Raw genomic sequence first — 20,239 nt, forward strand, 5'->3', positions numbered from 1 at the left:
TTTGTGCTCAGTTGATCACTGGAAGTCAGGGGGCCTTGCTAAGATCAAAGGTGAGAGATGCAAGCAGACTTCCTACTTGTATTTCTTGAAACAAATTGAATGGGTGCCTTTTTTCTTCCCCAGAACTTCATTCTCTTGTCAGAATAGCAGGTGTGAATTCCATGAGAGGGATAAAAGTGAATTTATACTGGCAAGCATACTTAGGTCTGTTAGATAGTCAACTTTAAAATGAAGGACATCTGTAATCTGTGACCCTTTAGGTACTGGTGAAGAGAGACCTTGATATCACCCTAATCCCTAAAGAAATACAGAGTGAGAACCTGGCAGATAAAGTCCAAAGGCTGGGTGTTGCTGCTTATGATTACTTTTTATACTTAAACAGAAAAAGAGCATTTCCATATACCCAGCAGAACACAAAAAGAGGATCCAACATGAATTGTGAAAATCATATCACCTGCTTTTTTAAAGACCTAAGAATTTCTACACTATCTTTTTAAACTTTCTTTTTAGTTGTTAGTTTATTTTTCTCCAGTTGGTTGTGAAAACAATTTTTAACATTTGTTTTTAAAACTTCAAAATTCTCTTCCTTCCTTCATCCCTCCCTGTCCCCTTTATTGAGAAGACAAGCAGTTTGATGTGGGTTATATATGTGAGGTTGGGCAAAACGCTTCCCTGATAGTCATGTTGTAAAAGAAAACATTAAAAAAAACCCTCAAGAAAAAGAAAGTTTAAAAAAAAAAATGCTTCAGTCTATTTTCAGACTCCATCAAGTCTTTCTCTGGGTATGGATAGCTTTTTTTTTTTTTAATCATAGATTCTCACTTCTCTTGGATCATTGAATTGCTGAGAATAGCGAAGTCATTCACAGCTAATTATCTTGCTGTTACTTTGTACACAGGACATTTCCCTTTGCATCAGCTCATGAAAGTCTTTCCAGTTCTTTCTGAGAGCATCCTGCTCATCATTTCTTACTGAAAAAGTTATTCCATTACAGTCATATACCACAGTTTGTTCAGCCATTCCCCAGTTCGTGGGCATTCCCTCTTTGTCTTGTTTCCCTTCCTCTTCTACTTTCCTACAGGGTAAGATCAATTTCTGCACCCAACTGAGGTGGAATGGAATCCTCTTTTTCAATCAGTTCTGATGAGGGGAAGGTTCACTCACTTCCCTTTACTCTCCCCTTCTCTTCTACTGTAGCTTTTTTTTGCCTCTTTATGTGAGATAATTTATTCCATTGTACCTTTCCCTTTCTCCCTTTGACCCCTTAATTTTGATTTTTAAAAAATTATTGTCCCTTCATATTCAACTCATATGTGTGTCTTCTATCTACATATAACTGCCCTAATAATGAGAAAGTTCTTTTGAGTTACAAGTAGCCCCTCCCTTGTAGTAATATAAAAATTAGAACCTTAACTCTCTTATGATTTCCCTTTGTTCTTTACCTTTTTATGCTTCTCGGGGCAGCTCAGTGGTGCAGTGGATAGAGCACCAGCCTTGAATTCAGGAGGACCCGAGTTCAAATCTGGTCTCAGACACTTAACACTTCCTAGCTGTGTGACCCTGGGCAAGTCACTTAACCTCAGCCTCAAAAAAAAACAAAACAAAAAACAAACAAACCTTTTTATGCTTCTCTTGAGTAAGATTTTCTTTTTCTCTCAATAGTATTTTATTTTTCCAAATACATGTAAGATTTTGGAGAAGACAAAAGTTATCTAACATATATGCAATTCATTTAAACCTATTTCCATATTTGTCATCTTGTACAAGAAAAAGCAGACCAAAAGGGAAAAAAATATGAGAAAGAAAAAGAACCAAAAAGTGAAAATATGCTTTGATCCACATTCAGTCTCCATAGTTCTCTGAATGTGGATGGCATTTTCCAGCCCAAGTCTATTGGAATTGTTTTGAATTACCAAATTGCTGAGAAGAGCCAAGTCTACCACAGTTGATCATCACGTAATCTTACCGTTACTTTGTACAATGTTCTTTGCCCTGCTCACTTTAGGCAGCATCGGTTCATCTAAGTTTCCCAGCCTTTTCTAATCAGCCTACTCGTCATTTCATATATATATATATATATATACATATATATATATATATATATATATATGTATATATATATATATATATATATATATGTATGTATATATATATATATATATGTATATATATGTATATATAATGTTTTCTATATTATATTCATATACCATAACTTATTCAGCCATTCCCCAACTGATGGACATCCATCAATTTCTTAGTTCCTTGTCTTGACAAAAAGAATTGAGTCAAATTTTTTATTCATTGCTGATCCTTTCAAGAAATATACATAATTTATGATCAAAATTCTAATTTTGGCTGCAATTCTATGTTTTTATTCCATTAGGACAAACACTTGGATTTTGGAAAATGACCAATCAGGGCTGATTTGTTGTTAGTTGTCTACATGTAAGAGATTGTTGGAGAAAAATGTGAATGATACAAATTCCACTTAAATGTGTGTCCTGTGTATATTTTCTCTCCTCCTCCCTAAAGCTGATTGTTAAAACATTTACCAGCGCACCGCTGTTTGGGCCCCATAGGACTTTCTAGAATTTCTGCTGCTTCTTCTTTTAAAAATTTATTTATTTGATAGTTTCCCCCAGCTACATTTAAAACATTTGTTTAAAAACAGATTCCCTTATCTGCACTCCAAGTTCCCATTAAGAATCCACATGTGAAGTTATGCAAAACATTCCATAAAAGTCATGTTGTGAAAGAAAATCTAGGTCTTCTATCCTAAAGTCAAGAATCAAAATCAAAAAGCCCTCCAGACCAAGTGTGCTGCAGTCTGTAGCCAGACAATTCCTTCTCTGGGTAGAGAGAGGATTTTTCATCATAAGTCCTTCAGCGTACTTGTCAGTGGTTTCACTGCTAAAAATAGGCAAGTCATTCACAGCCGGTCATCCCCCAACATTGCATTTATTTTGTATACAGCACATTTCCCTTTCCTTGAGTTCATAGAGGACTTTCCAGTTTGTTTTTTTTTCTTCTGAGAACATTCTACTCATCATTTCCCATAAAACAATAATATTCCATGACATTTACATACCACATATTCAGCCATTCCCCAATTGATGGGCATCCCCTCGACTTCTAACTTTTTGCCCTCAAAGAGAGTTACTATAAATACTTTTTTTTTTCTCATATGAGTCCTTTTCCTTTTTTTTTTTTTTTTTTTTTAAAAAGCTCTTGATATTCATACCTAGTAGTGATATTGTTAGCTTAAAAAAATGAGTTTATAGCTCTTTGGACATAGATAATATCTTTTGATCATTTATCAACGGGGACGTGGCTCTTATTTTTTGTAAATTTGACTTGGTTCTCTTTGTTTTTAAGAAATGAAACCTGGATCAGAGAAACTTGCTTCAAATTTCTTTTTACAATTACTCATTCCTCCCTTATTCTATTCTTTCACTCCCTTTACCCTGTTAGTCCTCTCTTATCACCCTCCCTCCTTCCCATATCCCATTCCCCTCCTACTTTGCTGCGGGTATAGACAGATTTCTGTACCCATGTTGAGTGTGTATGTTCCTTCCTCTTTGAGCCAATTGTGATGAGAATAAAGTTCACTCATCCCCCACTCCTCTTCCTCTTCGCCTCTTTAAAAAAAAAAAAAAAGCTTCTTGCCTCTTTTGATGATAATTTACACCATTCCACGTCTCCCTTTTCCTTTCTCCCAATACTTTCCTCTCTCAACCCATAATTTCATCATTTTTTAAGGTATTTTTAAAAGTATTTAGGTATTATCTCTTCATATTCAGCTCACACCTGTGCCCTTTATTTCTACATCCTGCTTCTAACTGCCATAATAATGAGGAAGTTGTAATGAGTTCTAAGTATCATCTCCCATGTAGAATTATAAACAGATAAACCTTATGATTAAGTCCCTTATGATGTTGCTTTCCCAGTTACCTTTTTATGCTTCTCCAGAGTCCTGTAGTTGAAAATCAGATTTGCTGTTCAGCTCTGGTCTTTTCGTCACGAATGCTTGAAAATCCTCTTATTTCCTGAATATCCACCTTTTCCTCTGAAGGATTACACTCACTTTTGCTGGGCAGGCGATTCTTGGTCCATTGCTCTCCAGAATATCATATTTCAGGCCTTCTAGTCCTTTAGTGTAGAAGCTGCTGCATCTGTGTTATTTGGAGGCTTCAGTTGCTTTTATTTTTTGTTGAAAGCGGAATGCATCCATGTTGCTAAGGAGGCAACGTATACGTCACTTGTCTCTTTTTGGATGTTTGCACTATTTTCTCCTTGACCTGGAAGTTTCTGGATTTGTCTGTGATACTCCTGGGAGTGTTCATCTTGGGATTTCTTTCAGGAGGTGATTGTTGGAGTCTTTCCATTTTCAATTTGCCCTCTGATTCTAGAATAATAGAACAGTTTTCCTTGACAATTTCTTGAAAGACAACGTCCGGGCTCTATTTTTCGATTGTGACTTTCAGGCAGACCTCCTTTCCCGTTTGGCCAGTTTTGCTTTTTAAGACATTCTTCTCCTCCTCGTTAGGTCTTTGTGTTCCTTTGCACCTCTCTCAGGTCTCTTCCCAACTTTCCCTCCATCTCTCTTACTTGATTTTCAAAGTCCCTTTTGAGCCGTTCCATGGCCTGAGCCCGATTCTTCTTTTTCCTGGAAGCTTTGGATGGAGGAGCTTTGGCTTGGTTGCCTTCTTCTGATGTGTGTTTTGATCCTCCTTGTCACCGTAGCAACCTTCTACAGCCAGAATCCTTTTCTGTGGTCTGACTCGGCTTTGCTCCCTGTTCCAGGGTGCCGGGTTTTTCAGAGCTCCTTCTGGGGATCTGATCACAAGCCCCCTTTCCTGCCCCACTGTGGCTGCAAGATCTGTGGGCTGAAGCCACGGAGCGCTGCTTAGCTGGGGGCGGGGCTTTGCTGCGTGGCCCACACCATGTGGCCCGTGTTGGACTCGCACCCCGCTGCTGCCTTCTCTGACAAGCTTCTAAGTTGTCTTTGGCTGGAAAATGCCCTGCTCCCTCTTGCTGGGTGTTGGGATGCTCCGAAACCTGTTAAGGACTTTTAGGGCAGCTGTTAGCGCCCCCAAATGCATCATCCATTAGTACACTAGTCTTGGCCTGCACATTGAGCTTAGTGGCTTAGAACCATCCTCCCTCGATGCTTTTGTGGGCTTTTTCAAGCGCTCCTTGTTCTTCTGGGACACAAAAAGCCCACCACAAAGCCCCTTTGGTGAGCCGTCTCTATTTAAAAAAAAAAAAAAGTGCTTCTTAAAGAGCTAGAGACCCCCCGATCTTCTCCTGCGCCCTGCGGGAAAGTTTCCACGTGAGCTGCTCTGTCCGAGATGTCACGGCCCATATCCGTGTTTCAGGGCAGAGCGGGGCTGCCGGATTTGTGCAGGTGTTTGGCTCCATTCTCCCGTCTGAATTCTCAGTAGGTAGCTTTTGGTGGAAATTGGTTTTATTTCCTTTCATTTCAGTATTTTCCTTGACACTGTTAGCATAAATTAAGTTAGAAAACAAAACCCCCCGAGCCAGTTGGCAGGCCTGCAATGGTTGTTAGTTGGGTGCTAACCATTCCATCTGCTGCCTTTGAGTAGCCACCAGAAAGAAACAGATGGCATTTTATTCACACTCGATTTAAGTGGCTTCCATTTTTCTTCTGAATTGTTTCGAGAGCTTCATTTTGTGGTTTGCCGTCAATCCTTGCATGACTCACCAAAAAACACGGCTGCCATTTTCTGTGGGGCAAGTGTCTGTGGCGGGAGGAGCGCGCCGGGCCCCTCTGCTGACCAGCAGCCAGCCTGCCTCTCAAGCCCGTGACCCCTCCGGCCCACGTGAGCTTCCGGAGCTCGCCTCTGGTCTCCGGGCTTGGCCGTCATTCCCCTTGTTAACCTTGAGGATGGCGAAGCTTCTCCACACTGAAGTATCAGTTGGATGGAGGAGGCCTCCTGCCGCTACAGCCCAGCCCCAGAGGCTCTCGGTATGGCTACACCTGACTGATGGGCCAGGAGAAGGCGGGGCCCCGGGAGCAGTGGTCCTTCATGGCCTTTGAGGGCTGGAGAGGAAAGCCAGGTCACTCCAGGCTTCGGCACTCGTCTCTGCTCCTGGGAGGCGGCGTTCCCAGCCTTGGAATATGAAGTTCCATGAGACCTATCTGCCTCCCGTGATCTTCAGTGTGAGTCAGAAGCACATAACACACAGGTTCTGGTGCCGACCTTCCGGACCTGCACTGCCAGCTCCGGGGTTCAGGAGTCCCGTGGAGCGGAGGGATAAGAACCGTCGTCAAGCTAGCTGTCAGCTTGGAGAGGAGCCCCGGGCACTAGGGGAGGACTCAGATTTAGGAAGGCTATTGCCCTAGGATTAAGTAAGACGTCCTCCTCTCTGAGGAGGGAGCTCTCAGAAAGGGCCGGGCTTTGGGGGAAACGGGCTTAGCCTGTGAGTCAGCTCAGCACTCACTGTGCTCGCTGCTGTGACGAGCTCCGGGATTCTGATGGACACAGTCAGTCATTGCCCTCAGGAAGCACGCGGTCCAGTGGGAGCTGCCCCAGAGGGGAAGGGCAGAGGACAAGCTGGGAACTGGATCCCACTGGGCCTCGGCTTCCTCGTCTGTGAAAATGAGCACCAAGGACCCTGTTCTCTGGCCATCCCGGAGAATCTTCACAGACGTGCTCATGGGCAACGTCTCTGGGAAGGGGCGTGGTGGCTGCAGTTTGTCTTCTGCAGCTAGATGCCCTGTGGGGGGTCTGGAGCAGGGGCCTGCAGGGCTTTTGGTGACCCAAGAGTCAGCCGGGGCTGGTGCTCTGTTTAAAAAAAAAAGGGGGTCTGTTTTCTGGAAAACTACTCTGCTTTGGCAGGCCCCCCTATTTTGTTTTTCCTTGTTCTCTTGGAGGCATTTGGGGTGAAGTGCTAGGAAGGGGCCGAGGCTGAACTCTGGCCCCCAGTTGTCTCTCCTGGCTGCCCCATAATCCTCCCCACTTTGACAGCCCAGGAGAAATCCAGACCTTCTTGTACAGAGAGCCCGAAGCCCCTCCATTGAGTCGTGCAGACTGCAGTTGGGCCGGGCCGGTGGCGTCGGCTTCTGCGCCCAGTGCCAGGCTCAGAGGAGGCTCCTGATGGCTGCTTGGCTGAAATCACAGTCACTTTGTGCCCAAGGGCATGGGAAGTCTCACGGGGGTCCCACACTTGTCCGGTTTTAAAACTGACCTTTGGCCAACAGAGTGTGGTTGAGGGAGTGGGGGGTGCACCCCTGGGCGCTCTGGGGGACCTAGGAGAGTGCCAGCGTGCTGACGTGCCTGCTTTTCCTTCCAGAGAGCCAGAGGCCGCAAGAGAAGCTTCGTTCCTGAAGAAGAGAAGCCTGAGGTTAGGGAGCCCGCCTTTCCCCTTTTCCTGCCGCGGGACACAATTGTAGAAAGCCGCCTCGTGGCCTCCAGCTAAAGGCGTCCTTCCCTTTCTTCTTCTTCCCTCGCTGTGGCAGGAAAGAGTTCCTCGGGAGCGGCGGCAGCGGCAGTCGGTGCTCCAGAAGAAGCCCAAGGCCGAGGACCTGCGGACCGAGTGCGCCACCTGCAAGGGCACGGGCGACAACGAGAACCTCGTGAGGTAGGCCTGGCCCCGGGCAGTGCTCGGGAGGGGGGCGCTCCCAGGGCCCTCCCCAGCCCTGCTCACACACACCACAGACATGTGTTAATGCTTCTTTCTTCTGAAACAAAGAAAGCTGAAAAAGTGGCCTGGAAGGACCTTTGTTTTTGTTCTCAGTTCTTTCCCTCTTCCCCTTTCTGTCAGGGACCTGCCAGCCGAGGGGCACTCTGGGTGAGCGGCCCCTTTCTTCTCCCCCCGTGGTGGGTCTGCCCGTTGCCTCTCTGGCAGTTTGGCACTGTGGGAAGGCACTGGCTGGACGTGATGTTGGTCTTATCACACCTCGCTGTCTGGCTTGCCTCTCAGCCTCAGTTTCCTCACCTGTAAAGTGGGGACAAGGACAACCTCACAAAGCATGTGTGGGCCCAGACGGGCCAGTCTCCGTGAAGTGCTTTAGCCACGTCCCAGCGCTAAGTCAGGGCTTGCCCCTTCCGTCCTGCCCCCCTGCTGGAGTCTCCAAAACGGGGGGAATCCTTGCACTTCCTGCCCAGCCTCCTTACAGTGTTGTTGTCAGGGAAGGTCCTGAGACCAGGGATGAGAAGTCAGACCTTGGGGCTCCCTGCGCCCGCCCGGTGGCTCCCGTCCACGCGGCAGCTCGGACACTTTGTCGGGAGCCCTGCTGGCCGTCGCCAGAGCAGAGTAGTCGTGGTCTTGGGGAAGGAGGAGGAAAGTGAGCGGAGGCTGGGAGAGCAATGGTGGCCTGAGGGCGGCCCGGGGTGGGAACCTTTGCTTCCTGAGCAGTCATAGAACTAGGGAGGAACCCAACTGGGAGTCCCCGTGGCTGCTCTGAGGGCCAGAGGGAGGCCCGGTGGCACGTGGGGCTCCAGGAATGGAAGCCGCAACGGGCAGCTTGTCCTCTGGCTTCTAGCCCTGCCTTTGGCCCAGAGCCGACGCAGGGCCCTGAGCCATCATTGCCCTCGGGTGGCAGGGCTGTTGCGCGGGACTTGGACAGTGCAGTCACCGGGGCAGTGGAAAGGGGTGTCTGTGGGCCATCCCAGGCTCGGCCATTGTGCCAGAGGTCTTATGAAGTCCCCGTCGTAGTACCGGGAAGTGGCCACTGGCTTCACTTTTGGGTGGCTGTCCCCTGCCCGTCTCTGGTGAGGGAGCCCTGACTGGGCGCTTGCGCCATGACGGCGATCTGGACCGTTCTTCCCTCATCGTGGTGTCCCTCGCTGCCCAGGGACCAGGGAGAGTCCTGTGAGCGCAGCCCTTTGGGGGATTCTGGGAGGGCTTTTGTGCTCTTTTTGTTCATGGGAAGCGCAGAGTGTGCTGCTGGCCCGGATTTCTCAGAGCTAGGAAGGGGCTGCGTCCATTGCTCCAGATTTGGATTTGACTTTAAGTAGTCTAGAACAGCGCTGAAGAGAGCGGCTTTAGCCTTGGAGGGGGAGAGGAGGGAGAAAAAAGAGAAGGGAAAAGAGAGGGAGAGGGAGGGGAGAGAGGAGGGAGGAGAAAAAGAAGGGGAGGGAGGGAAGGGAAGGAAAGGAGAAGGGAGGGAGAGAGGGAAGGGAGAGGAAAAGGAGGAAGAGTGAGGGAAGGAGGCGAAAAGGGGGGACAGGAAGAGAGAAAGGGGAAAAGAGGAGGAAGGGGAGAGAAGAGTGAGGGAAAGAGGGGGAGGAAGGGGAAAAAGGAGGGAGAGCAAGGCAGCCCGAGGAGGAGAAAGTTCCTTCTTTGGTTTTGCTTCAATGTTGGGGATCTCCAGGCCCTTTTTTAACTCTTAAAACAACTTACGTTGTTTCCACTGGAGTCCCCACTGCTCCCAGGCTAGATTTCCGTGCTTGGCAAACAGCCCAAGAGGGATTTGAGTGAGGGAGGGTCTGCCTTGTGGCCATTAACTAGGGGCAGCCCTGGCCGCCTTTGGCATTTGTCGTGCCTTCCTTGGGCCGGTTCCGCTGCCAGCTTTCAGTTGCTCCCTGGCTCCCCTTGCCCAAGGTGCGCGCTTCCTGCCTCTCCCTAAGGGAACACGAGCCCCCGGGGCTGCTCCCTTCCCGGCCCCTGGCGTCCAGTGCCTGGCAGAGCCGGCACTCAGTGAACACTTGTATGGCAGTAGAGGCACAGCAGGTCAGGCTCCTCCCCTGAAGCGTCTCTCTGACTAAAAGTTTGATGGAACATCCCCAGGGGCAGTGAGCTCCAGAGACCTCTGGGAAGGGAGCAGGGGGCACCCACAGTGTCGGGAGGCAGGCGGGCAGGCCTGGGGCCAGGCGGCCCCGAGAGCCGCGGGGCAGCTGGGGACGGCTCCCTGGGATCCGAGAGAGATCCATCATTGACTGGACCTCTCCCACCCTCCCTGCAAGGATCCCCTTGGGCAGCCCCTGGGGGTCCCGCCTGCAGCCTTTCCCGGCTTTTCCGACTTGCTCCACCCTGTTCCCTGCACGCGCTCTCCAGCCCAGTGGCGCTGACCCGGCCGTTCTGACCGGCTCCCTTCTCGCTGTCTTCCCTGGCATCCCCCCCCTCGGGCTCTCTCAGTGCTGCTTGCTCCCTGTCGGCGCCCACTCAGAGCCACATGGCCCTGGGTGCCCGCGCTGCCTCGGACACACGCTGGCCCCGGGACGTGGGGAGAAGCAGCTCCTCGCCGGGAGGCCCTCTGCCCTTTGGGGGCCCCGGGAGCCAGAGTGGGACTGGGAGGCGGCCAGCGCACTGTGAGAGCAGGAGGGGCCGGCCCGGCTTGGCCCGGGAGGTTTGCAGGGCACTTTCTCAACTTTCTCTACAGTTTCATGGATTCCTGGCAGTTGGAAGAGTTGTGGGGAGAGAAGGGGGCACCGGTGACTGAGGGTCCGAGGCTCAGAACTCTGCCTCGTGGGCACCTGGCTGCTTCTTGCACAGAGAATTAGATCAAAGTAGAATAAAAAGATTTGTCTGGTGACAGATGGTCACATGCTGGGCCCTGGGCAGCCCCAGACGGGGAAGAGGGGGGAGGGGGAGAGGGCCAGAGTCCATCAGTCAGAGGTCGTCAGGGTGTCTTGGGACCGGCACGCGTGCACTTGTTACTCGCGCACATTCTCAGATAGAAAATGGAGCCCGTTTCTCGCATTTCTTAGGAGCGTTTGTCTCCCGGGAGCTGGGGGGATCTCTCCTCAGGAGGCCCATTCCCAGCCAGCCTCAGCCTCGCTCTGCCAGCCCAGCTTGCCCGTCCTTCGGTCCATCCTCTGGGGCGGGCCTTCTGCTCGGACTGTCCGGCCACTTCTTTGTCCTGAGGGAATCCTTGTTTCTTCAGAGCGCGGACTTGCCCTCTCCCCATCGCTCTTGGGCAGGTTTTCTTGCACGATCCCTTTCGCCGCGCTCAGTTTAGCTTTCTGTCGCCTCCTCTCCAAGGGAGCTTCCTCATTCTCACTCCAGAAATCCATTCCTCTCTTAGGGAGCGTCAGATTGAGGAGAGAGTTTCCTGAGTCTCCTGGTGGCGGGGGCGGGCCATCCCCGGGATGCGGGCTGTCGTGCCGCTGTTCCTCGGGCAGCGCGGTGGTTCCCTGGGAGGTTCAGCTCCTTTGTTTCCTCCCGCCCTCTTCAGTTTAAAGCCGTTTGGACCAGGTTGGCGTGACCCTGACATCCCTTCTGAGCTTGGTTGTGGGCATTTGTCATTGCCCGGTGCAGCCATGTGCACGGAGTGCGGCCCCTGGCAGCCAGCCATGCTCTTCTTCCCTCAGTTCTCCTTTGCCTTCTCGGCAGGGTGGGAACAGCCCCCAGCCCTGCCTGGTCCCCGCTCTGTCCTGCGGACTTCCTCCTAACTGGCAGGGTCTGCTGGGCTCCTTCTGGCAGTGTCACCGGGAAGCTCTTAGGGTGGAGCTTGAGGGGTAGCCCCCCTCCCCAGTTCTCTGACATCTCTACGTCCTTGTCCCTGGTCCCTTGTCTGAGGCCAGATTTGAACTCAGGTCCTTCTTCAGGGATGGTGCTCTACCCACTGCACCATCTTAGAGGAGTTTTGTTCACTGCGGCGGGCGAGAAGATGATAGAGAATCAGTGTAGACCAGTCACATGCCCCAAGGAATCCTGGTCTGTGTGAGCGCTCGAGCTCCCAGAAGAAGGGGCTGCACATCTGGGGCATGGCAGCAGCTTTGGACCCTGAGGAAGGCCGGGGCGATCAGCGGGGAAAGCCGGGGAGGAGAGGAGCCACGGCAGGTGGAAGGAGGATGACAAGCCAGGAGGTGTGGGCAAGAAGCCCTGCCTCGTACCGGGAGCTACCCCAGTGTGGACTGGGCCTTGGAAGGCAATACATCCAGCTGGACCACAGCCAGTGAGAAAAACCGATCTGTATCGGAGGAGCCGATCATCGTCGTTATCCTGGCCGAAGAGCGCTGAGTTCGAGGTGGAAGAGCCAGTTCCGAGCGCCGCTGCTTCGCCACGTCACCAGCTGGCCTGGGATTATGGCAGATGACATGGGAGGCGGGACTCCTGCCCCTAAGAATGAGGGTCCTGGAGGGCTGGGTTGGACCACGGTGCGTTTTCCATCCACAGAATACTCAGTCTAAAAGTCTTGGGGAATTCTAGAGGCCGCTTCTACGAGTCCAGAAATCTGGAGGCATGGACAGCCTCGAGCAGATGGACGCTTGTCGGGACCGATTGTGCCGGACACTCGCTCCCCTGGCAAAGATGGCAGCTTTTACTGCACGTGACTGTGTAGAAAGTGGGAGCAAAAGAAAGGTGACCCCCCCCTCCTCCCTCTGGCTAATGACCCGTGCACTGAGCACAATCCCCAGGGGCCAGCATAAGGGCCTTTCTGGGGGACCCAGAGGCTACCCATTGCCAGGGCCATACATAGCCATCCTCCCCGGATAGACGTGGGGACAAGCTGGTGTCAAGGGGCCAGGCGGCCCTGGTTATTGGCCATCTCAGAGGGGTCCGCAGGAGGCGGGAGCCGGTGTCTCTCCCTCTCTCCCTCTCCATCTCCACCTTTCTCTCCAATTCTGCCTCTCTCTACATCTCTCTCTCTCTCCACTTCTCTCCACATCCTTCTTTTTTCACCTCTGGCAAAGCTGGCCATTTATCTTTTCTCTCCTCCGGGATTGCCCCGAGCCCAGCCCACTGAGCCTGGACAGGAGGATCTGCAGAAGGGAGACACCCGGGTCAGTGCTGCCGCCTGAGATCCAGCACCTGTGGGACACGCCTCCTTCCTCAGGGGCCACGCCCCCTTCCACCTCCTGGGCCCAGGCCCACCCACCAGCTGACATGGCAATTCTCGGAAGGAAGGTCCAATACCTGAGTAGCCAACCAGGCCTGTGCACAGGTGAGGTCAGCAGAATGGGGAGCGGGCCGCCCCGGCCGCGAGGACCGACCGACATTTTTGACGTTTTTGGTGGCGGGCTTTGAGCTGCTCACGGTTCTTGTCACTGGGGACAGAGTTCACCTTTTGGTCCCTTTTGAGGCTCGGTCTTTTTCAGTCTGTTAATTTAAAGCTTTGGGGGATAGTTGAAGCAGATTGGGGGATTTCACTTGGAGTGGAAAGGAGGACCTCGGGTCCTCCTCAGTCAGCTCCATTTCTCTCTGTAGAATGGGTTGAACTAAAGGGCTCTTGAGGGCCTTTTTAATCCAATCAGGGACTGACAGCACCATCCCAGAGCTCCCATGTACGGAGCTGGGGCGTGTCCTCTGGAGGGTGACCTGTGTCACCCTGGCCGGGCAGGGATGATACGGGCCCTTGGCAGTGTGGCTGCTCTCTGAGAGCAGTCCTGGTCACGACGGGGAGCGCGTGGTGAGCCTGATGGCAGGACCCGGAGCCCGGGGAAGAAGCCGCTGGATCCCTGCTATTGCTCAGGGGAGTCTGAGGCTGGGGAGAAGCTTCCTGCTAGGGGAAGGGAGCCGGAGAGCGCCCTGCCTGGTCCCAACCAGCCTGTCAGGGGCCATCTGCAGCCAGTCCGAGAGCTGGTGGCTCCGTCCGAGGAGTCATGGTTTACCCAGGAGTCTACAGAAGAAATGGGCTCATCTTGGATGGTGTCGTAGTGGTGGGAAGGGCCTGACCACACGTCCTCCGCTTCCCAGTGGCAGCAGCCGTCCCGCCTCCTGCTGACCAGAGCCTCGCTGCCGCCTCGGGGCCCCCCAGCCTGCTCTGGACTGTCTGGAAGGCAAAGCTCTTGGGGGGAGGCCCTCCTCTGGCACAGCCAACATAGCCACGCCAGAAACGCCGCGGGTTCTCCTTTATCTCAAGTGCCCCCTCCCCCTGCCGCCATCGACAGGCTTCCACGGAGAGGCCTTGTTCCCTCAGCGCCCATCAGAGGTCTCCCGCCTGCCTCCGAATTTCTGCTGCGGCTCCTGGCAGATCTCGGGCCTTCTTGCCCTTTGTCTGGGCTACAGCTGTGGCTCAACAACGAGGACGTTGCTCGGTATTTTGGCCTCCATTGGGAAATCTGCCTTCGCTTTTGCTGCTACCTTGCCGTGGGCCCCGTGGGGCGAGCTGCCCGCTGAAGCCATGGAGACTGGCAATGGTGGAGGAGGGCAGGGACCCCTGGTCTGGATTGGGCCATGCTGATCGGCACCGACCAGCAGCTTTGGGAGCAGTCATTGGACTGGGCCGTCTGTGGAGTTCCTCTCTCAGCCTTAGAATCTGTAAAATGGGCCTCCTCCCGCTGCTCCATGGGCCCCCTCCTCAGAGCACCACCTGTGAGCACAAAGTACAAGCATCTGAGCTCGTTCTCCAATAATATTTATCTTCCAAAAACTCCTCTCTTTTCTTCTGAAAGATCTAGACCCATGATTTCGTTTTCAGAGCAATTGGATTGGAATGGCCTTTAGAGGAACCAAAGGAGAAGATGTTGTGCCCCCAAGGCTCCAAGCATTCCCATCATTTGGTGCGCGGTAGGGAATACTGTTCGGGACAGTCTCATGCTCTGACTTGCCTTTCTCTAATCTAGTCTGAAATTGTCCTGTACCGGGGGCAGCTAGGGGGCGCAGTGGACAGAGCCCCAGCCCTGAATTCAGGAGGACCCGAGTTCAAATCTGACCTCAGACACTTAACATTCCTGGCTGTGTGAGCCTGGGCAAGTCACTTAACCCCAGCCTCAGGAGAAAAAAAGAAAAAAAGAAATTGTCCTGTACCAGGTAGCTGCTTAAAGAAATTAAGCCAAAATACCCCTCTCTTCTGCAGTTGTGAGTGCTCTTCTCCGATTTCTCTTCATTTACGTGTTCATTAGAACAGGGCACCAGTCGTGCCGTTTACCTGCCCCTCCTGGGGGAACTAACGTTCGTTTTTGGACACTTAGGTCACTTGTTTCCCCAGATCGGGGCCACAGTCCACACCTTGTCGGTGACTTGGTCTCTTGATTAGTCTTACCGGTGACCCTCGGTCCGCTCCTTGAACTCCACCCGGGCCGGCCTCTGTTTGGGTGCTGTTTTCTCCCCTCGTCCCACGTGACCTCTCTGTTCAGGTCGGCATCTCCAGGCCTCTTGGAACAGCAGGGAGCCGGCGGTAAGAAAGTTTCATGGGTAAGTGTTTTCGCTTGACTGAGCGATGTTTCCAGAATGCGGGGAATTGGCTCCCCGTGCTTTCTGAGAAAACCCGGGGGACGGCCGCCCCGCCTTGTCGGCCAGCCCGGCGGTTGTCAGTGAACCCAATTTCGCTGGCATTTAAATGGAAGGAACAATGCATGACTCAAGGCAAATGGTTTCAATCATTGGAAATTCAGTGAGCTTTGCAAATAAGGCCATTTTGTACTAGAGTATCTTCATAAAACAAATGTCAATTTCTTCATCAATTCAAAAGTTTTGCACCATTAAGTTGATCTTCTCTTTTTAGTGTCTGTGAAAATGAGAGCTATGTCTCAGAAACACATAACCTCCCAATTACCGAATCTCTGAGTGTTTTTGGTCAGGTATTTAAATAGTGTCATAGATCTTTTCCAGAAGGTGACATTCAGTAACTCTCAGGGAGGCAACCAGGAGTCACTCTTGCCATTTACAGTCACGTGAGCTGGGGTATTGCAGGGAGATGTTTCCAGAAGAAAAGGGATTGTCCCATTAGGAACCAGCCAGGATCTTCTAGCTCGCTAGTTGCCCTCCGCCGGGGGACGCTCGCCCTTGGCTTCCTGGAGGGTGAGTGCTGCTTTCCGGGCCACGTCCCCACGCTTCGCTGTCCGAGGTGTGCCTCCCTCGCCCGCTTGTCAGGAAGGGCCCAGTGAGAGAGCGTTGGGAAAAGCTCGTGGAAGGAGCCGGGCAGCTTCACCCCGTGGCGAGGCGGTGCTCTGGCCTTAGACTACCCTCCATTGTCTTCTGGTGGGCTTCTGCTTCCGGAACAGCCAGGTTCCGGGCTTGCCTCTGCCATCTGCTGGCTGGCGAGCCGGTCGCCTCCAAGTGCTCACGACAGGTACTCGGAGGTGTTGGAGGGGATTCTCTTGCTGAAAGTTCCCAATAATGGGGACCTCACGGTGTTGCCCCTCAATGTTAAACATTTTCGTAAAGAGCTTTCACATTCTTTTAAAATGGAACTAAACTTAAATGATTGGACTCTCAAAGGGTAATGAGTTGAACAAAGAGAGAGTTAAAATTACTCATTTTATGCCAAGGGTAACTTTAATATCTTTGGCCATTCATTTGTCAAATGCACATGGATCACCTGCTCTGTGTAAGACTCTGAGAGAAGTATACACATCTCTCCTTAGAGTACCTCAGGGTAAGGCCCAGGAGGAAACAGGATGGGGGAAGAGGACGAGCGACCCCCTACTGCTGGTACAGGTTACACCCAGAGGGACTCTTGTCTGCCCAGATTACTGAGGGCTTCCATCGGTGCTTCTTACAGACCGGGCTTTCTCCTGTCCTGGTGTTGTCTCTTTGGGCCGTTTTTTTTCATGCTCCTTTTTCACATTGCCGGAGGCCCTAAAGCCTCATCTGTCCCATATTCCTCCATTGCCCTTGGGGTGAGTCACCATCGGGATTGGGATGGACCTTGTTGGCAACTGTATGAAATGCAAGAGTGAGACAATCGGTGCTTCCCAAATGCATCCACTCTGCTCCTCCTTCAGCTGGGAGCTCAGAGGACTGAAAAAAGCTTCCGTTCTGATCGCATGTGTCCCCCTCACTTTTCTGGGCGGTGACTTTGTCTTATCACTTTCCTGCGCCTCCCATCTCTTTGCTTTTTGCTTCACGGTATCTTAATCCATCCCCTCTTCAGGCCTGAGAGGGTCGTCTTCTAATGGGTCTCATTGCCTGCAGCCTTCTCTCCTCGGGTTTGCCCTCCCCACGGGTTCTTAAATGATCTTCCCCGTGTCCCCGTATTTTGTGAATCTTCCCCATGCCCTCAAATTAAAATCGAAAGTCTTTAATTTGCCATTAAAAGCCCTGCCTTAGCATCTGAGTGACACGATGATCACATCTGTTTTTAGAATCAGTCATATCTTCAAGAAATGGCCTGGGATTTTTTTTCCCCTCGTTATGTGTTTCAGAAACATAAAATCTGTCTCAAATATACAGTGTTCCTTTTAGACTAATTGATTACTCTTTAAAATTATTTTCTGCTTTATAATTGACAAGTCTAATAAATCAGGAGAGTATTATTCCTGATTTATAACCACATAACGGTCACCTGTGGATGTACTAACTAAAGGGCATCCATTCCAGATGTCTATTACTAGAAATGATGGGGAAGGGAGAGCAAAGGGCAAAGGGCAAGTAGCCTCCAAGCCCTAAAAGATTGTTTCCTGCACATTAACATAGAATTGAGCCGATCTGCGGGGCTAGAAATGAGGTTTAGCAAAGCTGAATGCTATCTGGAATGTTGAAGCTTGGCCCTGAAGATTGGAGAAAATGAACCTTTTTTCCATCTTTGCAGATTTGGGGAATTTGTTATATCAGATAGGAGGAAGGTACTACTATTTGACTTGGTCAGATTTTTTTTTTTTTTTTTTTTAATAAAAAGAACAGCTGATGGGGGAGGAAGGATAAGAATATGTTTGAAAAAATAAGAATTTTATTTTTTAGACAGAATTATTATTTCAGAAAATGGGGTTTGCACATCCTTTTAGAAGTAGAATTTATAAAAATATCTGTAAAGTGCTGTCCATTTTTAGAAAAGAAAATACTTGGACTTTTTATTAGGTTGAAGATGTCATACACTGTTTATTATAGAAAAAACCCACTGGTATTTCCAGAGTTAGAGGGATCACAGAATCTTAGAGTGCAAAGATATTTCAGGAACATTTACAAATCTATGTTTTGTTCAGAAAGCAAACTAAAGGAGTGAACTGGCGCTTAAAACAAGCTGACAGAAGAATGGATTGGAAACCAGAATCTAACAGCATGTCATTTACAAAAAATACCCTTGAAACAACAAGATTCGGTTTAAAAAAAGGGAGCTAGAATTTATCATGTTTCAGCTGAGGTTAAGAAAGCAAGGGGAGCAGTCGTGATCTTAGACAAAGGAAGAGCAAAGCTAGATCTCCTTAAAAAAAATTCTCAAGGAAATTAACATTTGTGCAAAAGACGGTGTAGACAGTGAAGTAAAATCAGTACTAAACATATGCACCAAATGGCATCCACATTTGTAAAGGAAAAATTAAATGAGTTACAGGGAAAAAATAGACAGCATAGCTCTTGTGGTGGGGGGGACCTCAGCTTTTCTCTCTCAGACCTAGATAAATTTAACCATAAAGTAAATGTGAAAGAAGTTAAAGAGGTGAATAGAATTTTAGAAAAGTTAGCTATGATAGGGCTCTGCAGAAAATTGAATGGGAATAGAAAGGACTGTAGCTTTTTCTCAGCTATAAATGTACAAAAATTGATCATATATTAGGGCATAAAAACCTCACAACCAAATGCAGAGTAGCAAAAATATTAAATTCCCCTCTCCCTCTTAGGGATTATAATGCAGTTATAATTATATTTAATAAAGGGCCATGCAAGCATAGATTTAAAATGAATTGGAAACTAAGAAATCCAATCTTAAAGAATAAGTCAAAGAACAAAAAATAGAAATAAAAATTAATTGGAAACTAAATAATCCAAATCCTAAAGTCAGAGAACAAAAAATAGAAATCATCAACAATTTCATTGAAGGAGGTAGCAGTGGCCGTGGATTGTAGAGGAATGCATGCATCAGTAAAAAGGAGAAAAGGCAGATTAGTGACCTGAGCATTCAACAAAAAGAGAAAAAAAGAACAAATTAAAAATCCCCAGCCAGATAAGCACTAAAACAGAAGTCCTGAAAATCAAAGGGAGATTAAAAGTAAAGAAAGTAAAATATCCATTGAAATAATAAGTAATAATAGGAGCTGGTTTTACAAAGAAGCCAATAAAACAGACAAATCATGGGCTAATTTGATTTTTAAAAAGGATCAAAAATGAAAAGAGTTGAATGCACCACTAATGAAGATGGAATTAAAATAATTAGGAGCTATTTTGTCCAATTTTATGCCAATAAAACCAACAGGGAGTGAAATGGATATATATATTTATTTATAAAAATATAAATTGCCCAGATTAATAGAAGAGGAAAGAAAATACTTAAATAACCTTACCTTAGAAAAAAGAAATTGGATAAGCTCTAGATAAGCTCCCTGAAAAAAACCCCGGACCCAATTAATTTATAAGTCACTTCTACTAAATATTGAAAGAATGATTAATTCTAATACTGTATAAATTGGGGGGGAAATGTATGAGGCTACTAAATTCAATATTTGATACAAAGAATTTATTTTTAATAAAATATGAAGGAGATTATAACAGTGTGTCACAAAGATCATACACTGTGAGTAGGTGAGATTTATACCATGAATAAATGCTATCATTTATATAGTAGTGGGCTGGGCATAATTGAATAACAGTAACAAAAACAACAAAAATTGAATGACAGTAGCAAAAGTTGAAGAAAAAGCTTTTGATAAAAAAAAACAACACCCATAGCTATTAAAATGCTGGAAAACAAAAATAAATTGATCTTTTCTTAAAGTGTCAATATATATGTACATAAGTGCACACACACACACACACACACACACACACATACACACATACAGAGTAAGCATCTGTAATGGGAATTAACTGGAAACCTTTGTAATACATGGTGAAGTGAGAGTGTCCATTATCACTACTATTTTTTCACTATTGTACCAGAAATACCTGTAAAGGGGCAGCTAAAAGTTTTTGCACAAACAAAACAAGTATAGTGAAAACTAAAAGGAAAGCAAGGAACTGGGAAACATACTGCATGTTTCTATGATAATTTCTCAAAATAGATTTCTCATTTCTCAAATATAAAAGGAACTGTGCCAAATTAAAAAAAAAAAATTAAGAGCCATCCCCCACTTGGCAGTTTTCAGAAGAAATAAAAAATATACACAGGCACATAAAAAAAAATTGAAGTCACTATTGATTCAGAAATATAAATTAAAAGAATTCTTGGTTACTGCCTCAAACCTATCAGATTGCTAAAATGACAGAAAAGGAAAATGATAAATGCTAGAGATGTAAAAAATAGGCACACCAGTTGTTAGAGCAGTGTGAAATAGTCCAGCCATTCTCGAGGACAATTTGGAATATACCAAAAGGGTTATTAAACTTTAACTTTATACCCTTTAACTAAAGGATATATATAAACGTGTATATATCTGTTTTTTGTGGTGGCAAAGAATTAGAAATTGAGGGGATATCTCACTTGGGGAATGGCTGAACAAATTGTGATATATGA

General features: G+C 48.4%; 1 protein-coding gene across 1 annotated transcript in view; it reads left to right on the plus strand.

Moving 5' to 3' along the window:
* The window catches only part of PHF14 (PHD finger protein 14), a 122,613-nt gene that overhangs the window by 48,119 nt on the left and 54,255 nt on the right, over window positions 1-20,239 (plus strand). The window contains exons 15-16 of the mRNA XM_074268202.1: window positions 7,318-7,368; window positions 7,484-7,605. Coding sequence (XP_074124303.1) covers window positions 7,318-7,368; window positions 7,484-7,605 — 173 coding nt within the window. The remainder of the gene's footprint in view (window positions 1-7,317; window positions 7,369-7,483; window positions 7,606-20,239) is intronic.

Source organism: Sminthopsis crassicaudata, chromosome 5, assembly GCF_048593235.1.
Source record: "Sminthopsis crassicaudata isolate SCR6 chromosome 5, ASM4859323v1, whole genome shotgun sequence".
Classification (NCBI taxonomy): Eukaryota; Metazoa; Chordata; class Mammalia; order Dasyuromorphia; family Dasyuridae; genus Sminthopsis; species Sminthopsis crassicaudata.